General features: G+C 65.9%; 2 protein-coding genes across 3 annotated transcripts; both read left to right on the forward strand.

Moving 5' to 3' along the window:
• The first annotated feature begins 358 nt into the window (after nt 1–358).
• Nucleotides 359–6,320, forward strand: SPACA6 (sperm acrosome associated 6). 2 transcript variants are annotated; one of them, XM_039512928.1, is made up of 9 exons: nt 359–590; nt 1,959–2,135; nt 2,297–2,365; nt 2,673–2,696; nt 3,528–3,605; nt 4,347–4,450; nt 4,724–4,880; nt 5,550–5,754; nt 6,193–6,320. In XM_039512928.1, exons 1-9 carry the CDS (start codon nt 386–388, stop codon nt 6,224–6,226), a joined length of 1,053 nt encoding a protein of 350 aa, XP_039368862.1. In that variant the 5' UTR covers nt 359–385; the 3' UTR covers nt 6,227–6,320. The 2 variants fall into 2 exon arrangements, with proteins under 2 accessions (XP_039368862.1, XP_039368863.1); XM_039512929.1 differs by having other exon boundaries at nt 2,058–2,135.
• Nucleotides 6,321–6,897: 577 nt separating this feature from the next.
• Nucleotides 6,898–13,038, forward strand: LOC120390003 (protein BTG3-like). Its single transcript, XM_039512193.1, has 5 exons — nt 6,898–6,953; nt 10,846–11,026; nt 11,354–11,491; nt 11,891–12,101; nt 12,556–13,038. Exons 2-5 carry the CDS (start codon nt 10,854–10,856, stop codon nt 12,742–12,744), a joined length of 711 nt encoding a protein of 236 aa, XP_039368127.1. The 5' UTR covers nt 6,898–6,953; nt 10,846–10,853; the 3' UTR covers nt 12,745–13,038.
• The last annotated feature ends 1,373 nt before the right edge of the window (nt 13,039–14,411 follow it).

Raw genomic sequence — 14,411 nt, forward strand, 5'->3', positions numbered from 1 at the left:
CCCCCCCGCCCCTCTTCTCCTGTCTGCCGGAGCTGCCTTCCTCCAGTCCTGGGTATGTGGGGACCCTCGCCCGGCGCTGGGACGCAGCCACCTCTGGGGTGGGGTAGGGGTGGGGGGGGTTGGGTACCTGGGCACCCCTCTCCCGGCGCTGGGATGCAGCCACCTCTGGGGTGGGATGGGGGAGGGGGGGCTGGTTATACAGGGACCCCTCGCCCGGCGCTGGGACGCAGCCACCTCTGGGGTGGGGTGAGGCTGGGGGCTGTTTACATGGGACCCCTCGCCCGGCGCTGGGATGCAGCCACCTCTGGGGTGGGCGTGGGCGGGTCGTAGCCCTGCCCCCTGCATTGTGATGTCCCGGCGGGTTCCGTGCCCCCTGTGCTGGGCGATGCCCGCGGCCTCCCAGCTGCTGCTCCCCCTTTGCCTTGGCCTCCTTCTGCCGCCCCGGGCGCCCGGCTGCCTCGACTGCTTCTCCACCCCGCAGCAGCGCCTGCGCGTCTGCCAGTTCTTCCTGGGTCACGCCAGCTCCCGGCACGTGGCCTGCCTGGGTGCCCTGCGGGCCGCCTTCCAGCCCCACGCCCAGCTGGTGGTGGGTGAGTGGGGCCCGGAGCCAGGCGGCCTGGCCCTCCGGCCTCACCCCGGCCTCCTCTTGCAGCTCTGTCTGTCCGTCTGTCTGTCTGTCTTGTGTTCCCTCTGTCCCTCCTGTCTGTCTGTCCAGCCCTCCCACAGCTCCGCCGGGCTCCAGCCTGTCCCTCGGCCTCTGCTTTAGCCTCCCCTGAGCCTTCGCTCCGTTTCCAGCTCCAGCACCCACCCGTCCCTCAGCTCCATCCCTCCCTTCTCCAGCTTCACCGCCCCCTGGCCCTGCATCGCTACCTCGGTCATCCCTCCGTCTTCACCTCCATCCATCCCTAGCTCCATCATCCCTCCATCTTCACCTCCATCCATCCCTCAGCTCCATCCCTCCCTTCTCCAGCTTCACCGCCCCCTGGCCCTGCACCGCTACCTCGGTCATCCCTCCGTCTTCACCTCCATCCATCCCTAGCTCCATCATCCCTCCATCTTCACCTCCATCCATCCCTCAGCTCCATCCCTCCCTTCTCCAGCTTCACCGCCCCCTGGCCCTGCATCGCTACCTCGGTCATCCCTCCGTCTTCACCTCCATCCATCCCTAGCGCCATCCATCCCTCCGTCTTCACCTCCATCCATCCCTAGCTCCATCATCCCTCTGTCTTCACCTCCATCCATCCCTAGCTCCATCCCTCCCTTCTCCAGCTTCACCGCCCCCAGGCCCTGCATCGCTACCTCGGTCATCCCTTCATCTTGACCTCCATCCATCCCTAGCTCCATCATCCCTCCATCTTCACCCCCCATCCATCCCTCCGTCTTCACCTCCATCCATCCCTAGCTCCATCATCCCTCCATCTTCACCTCCACCCATCCCTCAGCTCCATCCCTCCCTTCCTCCAGCTTAACCGCCCCCTGGCCCTGCATCGCTACCTCGGTCATCCCTCCGTCTTCACCTCCATCCATCCCTAGCGCCATCCATCCCTCCATCTTCACCTCCATCCATCCCTCCGTCTTCACCCCACCCATCCCTCAGCTCCATCCCTCCCTTCTCCAGCTTAACCGCCCCCTGGCCCTGCATCGCTACCTCGGTCATCCCTCCATCTTCACTCCATCCATCCCTAGCTCCATCATCCCTCCATCCCTACCTCCATCCATCCCTAGCTCTATCATCCCTCCATCTTCAGCTCCATCCTTGCTCCGTCTTCACCCCCCATCCATCCCTAGCTCCATCCTTCCCTTCCTCCAGCTTAACCACGTCCTTGCCCTCCATCCCTACCTCCATCATCCCTCCGTCTCCACCTCCATCCATCTGTAGCTCCATCATCCCTCTGTCTCCACCTCCAGCCAGCCATCCTTCCATCCTCACCTCTGCCCATCTCTCCAACCATCCCTAGCTCCGTCATCTCCTCCATCCATCCCTCCATCCATGCCCCCCCGGGGATGGACCCTGGAGCAGAACCTGTCCCCTCACCAGCCCCCCTCGCCCTTCCCAGGTGTGGCGGAGATGGAGAAGCTGAAGGACGTCTTCTCCAACGTCATCTTCTCCCTGGAGCAGAAGGGCATGGCCAAGGGTGGGTCAGAGCCTGGGTGGGGGCCATGGGGGAGGGGAAGGATGCTGGGGGGATCAAGGGGAGGTGGCTGGGAAAAGGGGAGGGGAGGGATAGGCTGGTGGGGGCTGGAAAGGCCGGGGAGGTGGGCAGGGGGCCCAGTTCTGACCCCCTCTCCCTCCCAGTTCCCTACCAGGTGGCCGTGCCGGAGGCCGTGGCGCGGATCCAGCCGGAGCTGGCTCAGCTGAAACCAGGTGAGAGGGGGGCTGGGAGCCGACCACCGGGTGTGACCCCCCCATGCACACAGCTCCCCATGCACCCCGTGTACTGGAACAGGTGGGGGAAGGGGGCTGGGTCCCCATGGCCCACCCAGCCCTCGGCCTATCGGGAGGCAGGGGCTGAGACCCAGCAACCCCCCCCCGGCAGCCATCCAGTCCCTGCAGGGAGGCTGGGTCAGACCCGGCGCCCCCTAGCGGGCAGGTGGGAGTGGGGCTGCTGCTGCTGCTGGGCGTGATGCCCTGATACGGCCTCATCCTCGCTCCTCTTTCTCTCCCTTCGCAGCTCCTGCCTGCGTCCCGCCATGCGGTGAGTCCTGACATCTGGCTGGGCGCCCCCCACGCACCCCTGCCGGTGCCCCTCACTCCCGACCCGCAGCCCCCTGCCAGCCCAGCCCTGGGCTCCCCCGTCCCCCCAGCCCTGCCGGTGCCCCTCACTCCCGACCCGCAGCCCCCTGCCAGCCCAGCCCTGGGCTCCCTCCTCCCCCCAGCTCCGCCGGTGCCCCTCACTCCCGACCCGCAGCCCCCTGCCAGCCCAGCCCTGGGCTCCCTCCTCCCGCCAGCTCAGCCGGTGCCCCTCACTCCCGACCCGCAGCCCCCTGCCAGCCCAGCCCTGGGCTCCCCCCAGCTCCGCCGGTGCCCCTCAGGCCTGACCTGCAGCCCCTGCCAGCCCAGCCCTGGGCTCCTCCTCCCCCCAGCTCCGCCGGTGCCCCTCACTCCCGACCCGCAGCCCCCTGCCAGCCCAGCCCTGGGCCCCCTCCTCCCCCCAGCTCCGCCGGTGCCCCTCACTCCCGACCCGCTGCCCCCGGCTCGCCCCCCCCGGGGCCCCTCCTCCCCCCAGCTCCGCCGGTGCCCCTCACTCCCGACCCGCAGCCCCCTGCCAGCCCAGCCCTGGGCTCCCCCCTCCCCCCACCTCCGCCGGTGCCCCTCACTCCCGACTCGCAGCCCCCTGCTAGCCCAGCCCTGGGCTCCCTCCTCCCCCCAGCTCTGCTGGTGCCCCTCACTCCTGACCCGCAGCCCCCTGCTAGCCCTGCCCTGGGCTCCCCCATCCCCCCAGCTCCTCCGGTGCCCCTCACTCCCAACCCGCAGCCCCCTGCCAGCCCAGCCCTGGGCTCCCCTGCCACTTTGCTGTTCCCTGCAGGGTACCAGAAAGACGCCCAGGTCTACAAATGCGCCTCGTGCAGCCGAGTGGAGTGTCAGCTCCCCCTGGACTGTCCAGGTACGTGCGACACCCCAAATCCCCACACGGCACTAGGGGGCGCTGTGCTGTGGGGTTCCCTGGCCGTTCCAGATGATGAACCCAGGAATCCTGGCCAAACCCAACCCAGGGGCTTCTATTCAGCCTCCAGAAATCCCCCTTGTGCTTTCAGCTGAACACAGGAATCCCTGGATAACCAGCCCCGTGCCCCACCCCAGAGGTGGCCGCATCTCAGTGCTGGGCAAGGGATTTCCTCTGGGGTGGGGTCCCTATATAACAGCCCCTGTGCCCCGCCCCAGAGGTGGCCTCATCTCAGTGCTGGGCAAGGGATTCCCTGCTGGGTGGGGTCCCTGTATAACCAGCCCCGTGCCCCGCCCCAGAGGTGGCCGCATCTCAGTGCTGGGCAAGGGATTCCCTCCGGGGTGGGGTCCCTATATAACCAGCCCCTGTGCCCCACCCCAGAGGTGGCCGCATCTCAGTGCTGGGCAAGGGATTCCCTCCGGGGTGGGGTCCCTATATAACCAGCCCCTGTGCCCCACCCCAGAGGTGGCCGCATCTCAGTGCTGGGCAAGGGATTCCCTCCGGGGTGGGGTCCCTATATAACCAGCCCTGTGCCCCACCCCAGAGGTGGCCGCATCTCAGTGCTGGGCAAGGGATTCCCTCCGGGGTGGGGTCCCTATATAACCAGCCCCTGTGCCCCGCCCCAGAGGTGGCCGTGTCGCCATCCCCACCCACAATCACCCCCGCTCTTTGCCCTGCCAGTGGAGGACGTCTGGAAGAACGAGGGGGAGAGGACGACTCTGACATGCAGGGTCCCGTTCCAGACCCCCCCTGATGTCCGGCACAGCTGGAAGTTTGTCAAGGACGTGAGTGTGTGTTGGGGGGAGGGTCTGTCTCGCATTGTGGTTGCCTCTTGGGGTAGCAGGAAGACATGGGGGGGCACCTTGGTGGACGGGGGTGGTGAAAGGAAGTAATTTTACTGGGGGGTGTGTCTGCTGCCCCGACTCCATGCCCCTTGCCCCCTACGCCCCCTAGTGGCAGCCTTCGAGTCAGCCCAGCCCCCTCACTCTGAGTTTGCCCTGACGCCTGCCCCCCCTCCCCCTGTCACCCCCCCCGATTCGCTCTCCCCTGCCCCCCAGCTCCGGACCCGAGATCTCTCCCTCTTCCGGGACCTGCACCCAGGTGCCAGCTCCTCCATCGTCCTCCGCCCCACGCGGGGCTCACACCGCGGCACCTACGCCTGCCAGCTAGCCCAGGCGGACGACGTGCTAGCCCGGAACTACTTCTACCTCAATGGTAAGGAGGGGAGTGGGGTTGAGTGGTTAGAGCAGCAGGGCTGGGAGCCAGGGCTCCTGGGTTCTCTCCCTGGCTCCGAGGGGAGTGGGGTTTAGTGGTTGGAGCAGCGGGGGGCTGGGAGCCAGGACTCCTGGGTTCTCTCCCTGGCTCTGGGAGGGGAGTGGGGTTTAGTGGTTGGAGCAGTGGGGCTGGGAGCCAGGACTCCTGGGTTCTCCCCAGCTCTGGGAGGGGAGTGAAGTTGAGTGGTTAGAGTAGAGAGGCTGGGAGCCAGGACTCCTGGGTTCTCTCCCTGGCTCTCGGAGGGGAGTGGGGTCTGGTGGTTGGAGCAGTGGGGCTGGGAGCCAGGACTCCTGGGTTCTCTCCCTGGCTCTTGGAGGGGAGTGGGGTCTAGTGGTTGGAGCAGTGGGGCTGGGAGCCAGGACTCCTGGGTTCTCTCCCTGGCTCTCAGAGGGAAGTGGGGTTTAGTGGTTGGAGCAGCAGGGCTGGGAGCCAGGACTCCTGGGTTCTCTCCCTGGCTCTCGGAGGGGAGTGGGGTTTAGTGGTTGGAGCAGTGGGGGGCTGGGAGCCAGGACTCCTGGGTTCTCTCCCTGGCTCTCAGAGGGAAGTGGGGTTTAATGGTTGGAGCAGAGAGGCTGGGAGCCAGGACTCCTGGGTTCTGTCTCCCCGCAGTGACTGCCGGCAGCCAGGGGGCAGAGACGGAGCTGCAGGACATATTCCGTGCCGTCCTGCAGTCCCCAGCGGGGCACGGGGCCGAGGGCCGGCTCCCCGGGCTCTCGGAGCTGCTGGCCGAGCCCGACTCGCTGCACAAGAGGAACGTGGTGCTGCTGATGGTGGGGCTGGCGCTGAGCGCCCTGCTGGGCACCCTGCTGCTGGGGTGAGCTTGCTAGGACCCCCCGGATCAGCGCCGGCCTGGGAACCTCCCCCCCACCCCCACTGCCCGGCCTGACCAATGGGCCCATCTGGCCTGGGACTCTGCCCCCACCAGACCTGGCCCATGGACCCGCCCAGCCAGCCTGGTATCCAGTTGCAGGCAGTTCCGCAGGTCTCCACTTTCCCGTCCTCCACTTACCAAGCCCTTCGTAGCCCCAAAGTCCCCACCCTGGGGGGAAACCCTGCCCAGCCCCCGAGCCCCCCACTGCCCTGGGTCCCAGCTCAGTCCAGCCCCCCTCCATCCACGCACCGGGAGCCACACGCAGAGCGGGCAGTGGGGGGGGGCTTCCCATGGCTTGTCCTCCTTCTGCCATGGCTCCTTTCTCGCTCGCTCCGTGCGCTCCTTCCCCGCCCCCCATCTTAAATCTCGCTCTCCCCACAGGGGCGTCTGTCGCTGGGCCATGGGCCGGCCCTGATGCACCCGGCCTGGCCCTGGACTCGCCTCTGCTTCGGCGCCCGGGACTGGCACCGTCAGTTCTCAGATCAGAATAAACCCAACTTCCAGCCTGAGCCGGGAGTCTCTGTCTGGGCTGCAAAAGGGGGGTCTCCCCTGGCGGTCAGGGCTGGCCCCATGCCCTGGGGGGGCGCTGGGCTGCTGGGGAGCGGGGGGGGTCTCCCCTGGTGGTCAGGGCTGGCCCGATGCCCTGGGGGGGCGCTGGGCTGCTGGGGAGCGGGTGGGGGTCTCCCTGGGTGGTCAGCGCTGGCCCCGATGCCCCAGGGCGGCACTGGGGGGCGCTGGGCTGCTGGGGGGCAGGGTGGGGGTCTCCCCGGGAGGTCAGCGCTGGCCATTTCTGTGATTCTGTAAATAGCGGGTGCTGGGGCAGGACCCTGGGTGAAGGGGGATCCCCCTGGATCGGGGTCAGTCGGGGAGGGAAGTTTGTGGGGGTCTCTCGGCGCCCCTGTCACATCCCCCTCCCCCTTTGCTCCCCCGCCCCTCTGGACTCGCTGCCGCCCCCCGGGGCCCCCGCTGGGGGCGTGCGGGAGGGAGGGGGGGGGCGAGGGCCGGGAAGTTCCCACGGGCCCAGGATCTCCATATATGGGCAGTGACGCGGGGCGAGGCGGGGAATCCCCCGCCCCCTCCCGGCCGAGCCAGGCCCGGAGCAAACAGAACCGCGTGGCCGGGCGGCGAGAGCGCAGCGCACGGTGCGTGCGGGCCCGGGGCGCGGGGATCCCGGGGGCTGGAGAAGGAGGAGGATCGCGGGGCTGGAAAAGGGGTGCGGAGAAGGGGAGGGGCAGAGCCCTTGTCTGTGTGGGGGGCTGGGGGGGTCACTGGGTTTGGGGGAGCCCCACGCGAGGGCCCGGCAGAGTTTGGGGGGCCGGGCTCAGCTGTGGGGGGGGGGGCTGATCAGCCCCTTCGCTCCGGCCGGGGGCTCCGCTGTTGGGTCTGGGGCCGAAAGCCCAGCAACCCCCCCCCCGGGGAGTGGGGGGGCTGAGACATGGGGTCCCCCCCGGGGCTGAGATATGGGGGTCCCCCTGGCAGCTTTTTCTTTCACTTTCTCCTTCCCTTTGTGTCTCCCCCGCTCCGGCGTCTGCAACTTCCTCATCGGGTGGCGGAAGCCAGCGTGTCCCCCCCCCCCCACACACACACACACGGGTGGGGAGGGGAAGCTATGGGGAAGGGGGGCTTGTGGTGCCAGGGAGCATAGGAGGGGTGGGGTTATAAGCTGGTGGGGGGAGGGTTTTGGGGTGCAGGGAAGGAGGGGGAAGGGGTGCAGGGGGCTGGTTATGGGGTGCCGGAGGAGGAGGGGTTATGGGGTGCCGGGGGAGGGAGAAGGGGAGAGCGGGAATAATGGGATTTCCCGGACGCCAGGAAATGTTTCCAAACATCCTGGGGTGAGGCAAGAGGCTGTGACGTGGGGAGCGGGAGGGAGACCCCTGCCTGGGGGGGCGGGGATGGGCTTGGGGCATGTGAGCCATAGGACTCAGGCGTCCGGGCCGGGATCTCCCCATCCCCGGTGACCCTGACACTGAGCCGGGCCATGTGGCGAGGGGGATCGAGATCAAAAGTGTGGGGGGGAGCTGTGGGGGGAGATGGAGGAATGTGACCCCCCCTTCCCCCCCAGCTGTTTGGGGGACAGCAACAACCCCTCCTCCACCATGGTCACCCACAGTGGAGACCAGCCTGGGATTCCCCCCACCCCGGGGGGAGCCCTGGGACCTGGGGGGTGGAGTGTCTGGGATTGGGGGGGACAGGAGGGGGGTTGCCCAGGGCTTGGTCCAGGATTCCCCTCCCTGGGAAGTTTTCTTGACAGTCCCACAACTGAGAGCTGGAGCTGGGTGTGTCGGATTGGGGGGGGGAGGGAGATTGTGGGGGGTGGTTCTGGGTACCTCTGTGAGACCATGCGGCTGTGTAGCTGTATCCTTGTGGCTGTGTGTGATTGTGTATCTGTACGGCTGTAACCTTGTGGCTGGGCGTGATTGTGTATCTCTGTGGCTGTATCCTTGTGACTCTATGTGTCTCTGTGCGTGACTGTATCTGTATGGCTGTATCCTTGTGGTTGTGTGAGTATGTGTCTGGATGTGACTGTTTATTTGTATGGCTGAATCTTTGTGACTGTGTGTCCGAGTGTGACTGTATCTGCATGACTGCATCTTTGTGGTTGTGTGTGGGGACGTGTCTGGGTGCAATTGTGCATCTGTCTGGCTGTTCTGTGATGATATTTGTGTGTGTCTGGGTGCAGTTGTGTGTGTGTGTATCTGCAGTTGTGCGTCTGCATCTCTGAGTGCCTATATCTTTGTGATGGTGTGTCTCTGGGTGGAGGTGTGTATCCGTGATTGTGTACAGCCACTGGTGTGAGAGAGAAATGGTGCGCGAATGTGTTGTTGGGACCCGCACTACATTTCCCCTCTCCCCTGGAGAGAGATGATTGCCAGTTAACTCCACCTAACGAACCCCTCTCTGGCCTGGTCAGAGCCACACTCACAAACAGGGTTGGCTTCCCCGACTGTCTCCTGGCCTTGTCGCTACACAATCGGGCCCTGCCGGAGCCCGGCCGCCGAGCATCCCATTAACCGAGATGCTGCTCCAGGCGGCCGCGCAGGTTGTGTGTAGCAGAACTAGGGCTGGCCATGGGTCGGCCCCGCTGGGTTAGCTGTGGCCAGCAGAGGCTGGAGTCTCGTTGTCTGTCTCCACACCTGTGTCTTTGGGCGCCTGTTTCTCCAGGGGTGTCTGTCCCTCTTTCTGTCTCTGTGTTGGGGGCCGCCTGACTGTGTATGTGTGTCTGTGTCATGTGTGTGTCCTTCTCTGGAGGGGTCTTTCTGTGTGTGTGTGTTGGGGACTGCCCGACTGTGTTTGTCTCTGTGGTTCTTGGTGGGTGTCTTGACACTTTCCTTGACACTTCGTGTGCGTCTTTGTGCACCTGTGTGTGTGTATTTCTGTGTGTGTGTGTGTGTATGTTGGGGACTGTCTGTCTGTCTGTTTCTCTGGTGGTGTCTCTTACCCTGACTCTGCCCTCTCTGCCTGTATCTCTGTCTGACGGGTGTGTGGGGAGGCGAGTGTCTCTCCCCTGCCTGTCGCCCCTGGGTTTCCGGAGCAGGCGGCTGTGTTGTAACCCCCTTGCGACACCTCTGGGCAGGCTGAGGGTGGGGAGACCAGTGGGGACAGGCTGTGCCAGGAAATGGGCCAAGTCCACCCAGGGAGGGGGGAGGCGATACCGGAGTGATGGGCCCATGGGGGAGGATCTGATGGGGGGCAGGATGCCAGGGTGATGGGCCCATGGAGGGGATCCGATGGGGGGCAGGATGCCAGGGTGATGGGCCCATGGAGGGGATCCGATGGGGCCAGGATGCCAGGGTGATGGCCCCAGGGAGGGGATCTGATGGGGGGCACGATGCCAGGATGATGGGCCCATGGGGGAGGATCCGATGGGGGGCAGGATGCCAGGGTGATGGGCCCATGAGGAGGATCTGATGGGGGGCAGGATGCCAGGGTGATGGGCCCATGGAGGGGATCCAATGGGGGCAGGATGCCAGGGTGATGGGCCCATGGGGGAGGATCTGATGGGGGGCAGGATGCCAGGGTGATGGGCCCATGGAGGGGATCCAATGGGGGCAGGATGCCAGGGTGATGGGCCCATGGAGGGGATCCGATGGGGGGCAGGATGCCAGGGTGATGGGCCCATGGAGGGGATCCGATGGGGGGCAGGATGCCAGGGTGATGGGCCCGTGGAGGGGATCCAATGGGGGGCAGGATGCCAGGGTGATGGGCCCATGGAGGGGATCCAATGGGGGCAGGATGCCAGGGTGATGGGCCCATGCGGGAGGATCTGATGGGGGCAGGATGCCAGGGTGATGGGTCCATGGAGGCGGTTCTGATGGGGGGCAGGATGCCAGGGTGATGGGCCCATGAGGAGGATCTGATGGGGGGCAGGATGCCAGGGTGATGGGCCCATGGAGGGGATCCGAGGGGGGGCAGGATGCCAGGGTGATGGGCCCATGGAGGGGATCCAAGGGGGGGCAGGATGCCAGGGTGATGGGCCCATGGAGGGGGGATCCGATGGGGGGCAGGATGCCAGGGTGATGGGCCCATGGAGGGGATCCGATGGGGGGCAGGATGCCAGGGTGATGGGCCCATGGAGGGGATCCGATGGGGGGCAGGATGCCAGGGTGATGGGCCCATGGAGGGGGATCCGATGGGGGGCAGGATGCCAGGGTGATGGGCCCATGGAGGGGGGATCCGATGGGGGGCAGGATGCCAGGGTGATGGGCCCATGGAGGGGGGATCCGATGGGGGGCAGGATGCCAGGCAGGCCGTGGGTCTGAGCCCAGCTGAGCAGACGATTGCTGATGTAACGGGGCTGCAATCCTGCCGTGGTTTCCTGACTCGCGGTCATGTCACTGTCTTGCATCAGCCCCACAACCCCCCTCCCCCCTGCTCAGGCACCAAGGGGGGGCCCTGGCCCTCGGAGCAGCTTTAACCCCTCGCTGCCCAGAGCTCCCCTGGGATCCAGCCCCCCAACCCCCCATTACCCAGCCCCCCTCGCTCTGCCTGGCTTCGACCCCCGCAGCGGCTCACCGGCGTCCCGTCCTCCCCCAGGACAAGCCATGAGAGAGGAGGTGGAGACGGGCGCCCGGTTCCTGTCGCGCCTGGTGAACCGGCACGGCCGGCTGGACGAGGGGCGCGTGGAGCAGTTCGGGGAGCGCCTGGCCGCCCTCCTGCAGGAGCGGTACAGCCGGCACTGGTACCCCGAGAACCCCGCCAAGGGGCAGGCCTACAGGTGCGGGGCGCGGAGGGGGGCAGCGCGGGGAGCGGGGTGGCCGTTCGGCGTCGCCGGCTGCACCGCAGCTGGCCCGTGGGCGGAGCCCGTTGCAGGGCGGGGGCAGCCGGGGGCTGCGTCACGGGGCTGTTTGCCAGGCGGGTCGGTAACTCTTTGCCCCGGGAGCGGGGCGGGAGGCCGTCCCGGGGGGGCTGCAGCTGGGGGTCGCTGCATGGGTGGCGGGGGGGGAGCTCTTTTGCAGGGCGCTTGGTGGGGCGGTCGCCTGCGGGGGGGTCCTGTAGGGCCCCATACGCTCTGACCCCCCCCCCCCGGCTTCTCCCACTCCAGGTGTATCCGCATCAACCGGCGGCAGCGGGTGGACGAGTCGCTGCTCCGGGCCTGCGCTGGCTGCGGGCTGGAGTACGCGGAGCTGGCGCTGCCGCGGGAGCTCTCGCTCTGGATCGACCCGGGGGAGGTCTGCTGCAGGTGAGCTCCCCCCTGTCCCCCCCCCCACCTGGGGTCAGCCCTCTCCCCAGCTCCCGGCGCCCCTGCAGCCTCCGTCCGGCAGGGATAAAAGCCCTACTACCGCTGCAGCGCCTGGAGAATCGCCCAATGGCGCGGCCAGCTGCGCCAGGACTCCTGGGTTCTCTCCTCCACGGGGACCCCCTTTGTGTACGTGGGGCTCCCAGTGCCCCACGAGGTCCTGAACCCTGCCCCATACCCCTCTAGGGGGAGCAGGCTCTGCTCCAGCCCCAGGGTGGGGGACTGGCTGGCTCAGGGGGGGATGGGGCACGGGGGCTCATTGTGGGTTAATGGGGCTCTGGGCCCAATTTCTAAAGCATCTTCTCCCCCCCCCACCCCGGGGGTGCCCCTGCCCCCCCCCAGACTCGGGGAGAACAGCCAGTACTTCACGGTGAGCCCCTCGGAAGGGGGCAGCGGCAAAGGGACCCCGGAGCCCGAGACGTCGGACTATCACTCGGAGTCGCCGTCGGAGAGCTCCTCGGAGGACGAGGGATCGGCCCGGCCGGCCCCAGCCCCGGCCCCGGCCCCGGCCCCGGCCCCGAGCAGACCCGCCCTGCGGGAGCCCGGCAAACAGGTGATGTGTGATCTGGGGGGGCTGGGTCCCCGTGGCCTGAGGGGGTGGAGGGGTCCTTGTCCCTGCTGGGAACGGGGCTGAGACCCAGCAAACTCAACCCACGCGCAGGGCGGCTGAAGGGCTGAGAGCCTGTCCCCCCACAAGCCACCCCTTGGGGCTGGAGCGGAGCTGGTGCCCCCTAGAGAAAGGCCCCATATCCCACCCCCCGAGCTGCGTCCCTGCCCTGGGAACAGGTCACAGCAGATGCTCCAGAGATGGCCACATCTCAGCGCCAGGCGAGGGGTTCCCTCAAAACCAGCCCCACCCCAGAGGTGGCTGCATCTCGGTGTCGGGCAAGGGGTCCCTGCATAAACAGCCCCCATGTCCCACCCCAGAGGTGGCTGCATCTCAGTGCCAGGAAGGGGGTCTCTGGTTATTTCAGACTCCTGCTAAGGTCTCTTTTCTCTCCCCGCAGGCCGCCGAGTTGTTCTACGTCCCGGCCCCCATGTGGGTCCCCTGCACCACCCAGCGCCTGGTCAGCTACATCCCGACCTACCAGCCCCTCACCTTCTACTACGTCAGCGTGGGAGCAAAGCCCTCGCCGGCGAAGAGATCCAACCCCGACCGGCTGCGGCGCCTCACCCACCGGGCTGCCAAGGCTTAGGGGCAGGGCAGGGAGAGGGGAGAGCCCCCAGCCCCTCTCCCTCCTGCCCCCCCAGTGATCTCCACCACGCTCCCAGGCTGAGACTGGCTGGAACTCACCACAGCAGTACAAACAGCGCCACCTGGTGGCCACGCAGTGAGCCAGGCTGGAAAGGTCTGGAAATCAGGGATGTCCTGCCCCCATCCCCCCACCCAGCTGGCGTCTTAAGGGTTAACAGCCCCTCTTCTCATGCAGGGAGTGCGGCCCCGTGGCCGTGGGGCTGAGCCAGCTGAGACTCAGTATCCGATGGGCCCGTTTGCACGGGCAAAGCGCACGGGGAAATTTGCTATGGAAGGGAAGACAGGCCTGGAAGCCAGGACGCCTGGGTTCTATCCCCAGCTCTGGGAGGATAGTGGGGTCTAGTGGTTAGAGCGGGGGGGCTGGGGGCCAGGACTCCTGGGTTCCATTGTCAGCTCTTCTGACCAGCTTCTGGCAAAAAACCCAAGCACACACACACAAAACCACCAAATATGTGCCTCAGTTTCCCCATCTGTAAAACTGGGATCATAATACTCACCTACCTCAGATTGGTGCCACGGTGCAAACAAACACAGCGGCACTTTATAAAGGCTTTTTCCATGCTGCTTTGCCAGGCAGGGGAAAGGATTATTCTAATAATTTTAATATATATGCTGTAAATAGCGAGCGCTGATTTAATTTATGGAAGCAGAGAGAGCTGTTTAGCAGGGAGGTGCGTGGCGGGGGGCGGGGGGCGTGTTTAACGCCAAATCTATTTATAGAGGTTTTTTTGCAAAAAAAAATCAAAACCAAATCCTTTATCTATAAAAATTCACAAGTGCCTATTAAAGAGATCTCTGTGGTGACGCAGGAAATTGTGCGTGTCGGCAGCCGGGCGGAGCCCCGCTTTCATCGGCGGAGCGGGCGGGGCTGGGGTGTGAGGGGCTGGGGATTATTCCTGTTACGGCACCAGCTAGCGGCCCCGGGCACGGCATGGCCCCCGAGTGCGCTAGTCGCGGTGAATTGTTACTGCTATTGGGTATATTATGGCAGGGGAGCAAGGGCTGGGAGCCAGGACTCCTGGGTTCTCTCCCCAGTTCTGGGAAGGGAGTGGGGTCTAGTGGTTAGAGCAGGGGGGCTGGGACTCCTGGGTTTTATTGCAGAGTCTGTTCTTGAGCAGGTAATTTTCCCCCTGTTCTCAGGACACCCACCACCACCACCTGCCTCTAAAATGTCCCAAAGGGAAAAAAATTGTCGGAAATGTGAACAGGTGAGATTGGGGCCAGAGCGGCGGCACCTCTAGATCCAGCCACTGGAGGGAGCCAGTGGGCTACGTATGACCTGCCAGGGGCGAGCCTGGATGCAATTCCCAGCACCTGCCGTTGGCCTGTGGAACTCGCTGCCACTGGATGGGGGGGGATTCCAAGCCGGATTGACGCTCCATCCAGAGGAGAAGATCCGGAGTTAGAAGAGCTCAGGCTCCCAAAAGCATGGGGGAGGGGGCACAGGACTGGACCCCTCGGGGTCATTGAGGGTCCTGTGTTGCCCCCCCCAGCTGCTCTCTCTCTGGATGGTCCCCAACCTCCTCCTCGGTCCTGGGCTCCGCTGATCCTTGGCCAGTTCGTTCTCGTGCCAGCCGTGTCCCTGAGCATCCGATTCCCCCTCCCTGG

This window comes from Mauremys reevesii, linkage group 24 (genome assembly GCF_016161935.1).
Source record: "Mauremys reevesii isolate NIE-2019 linkage group 24, ASM1616193v1, whole genome shotgun sequence".
Lineage (NCBI taxonomy): Eukaryota > Metazoa > Chordata > Testudines > Geoemydidae > Mauremys > Mauremys reevesii.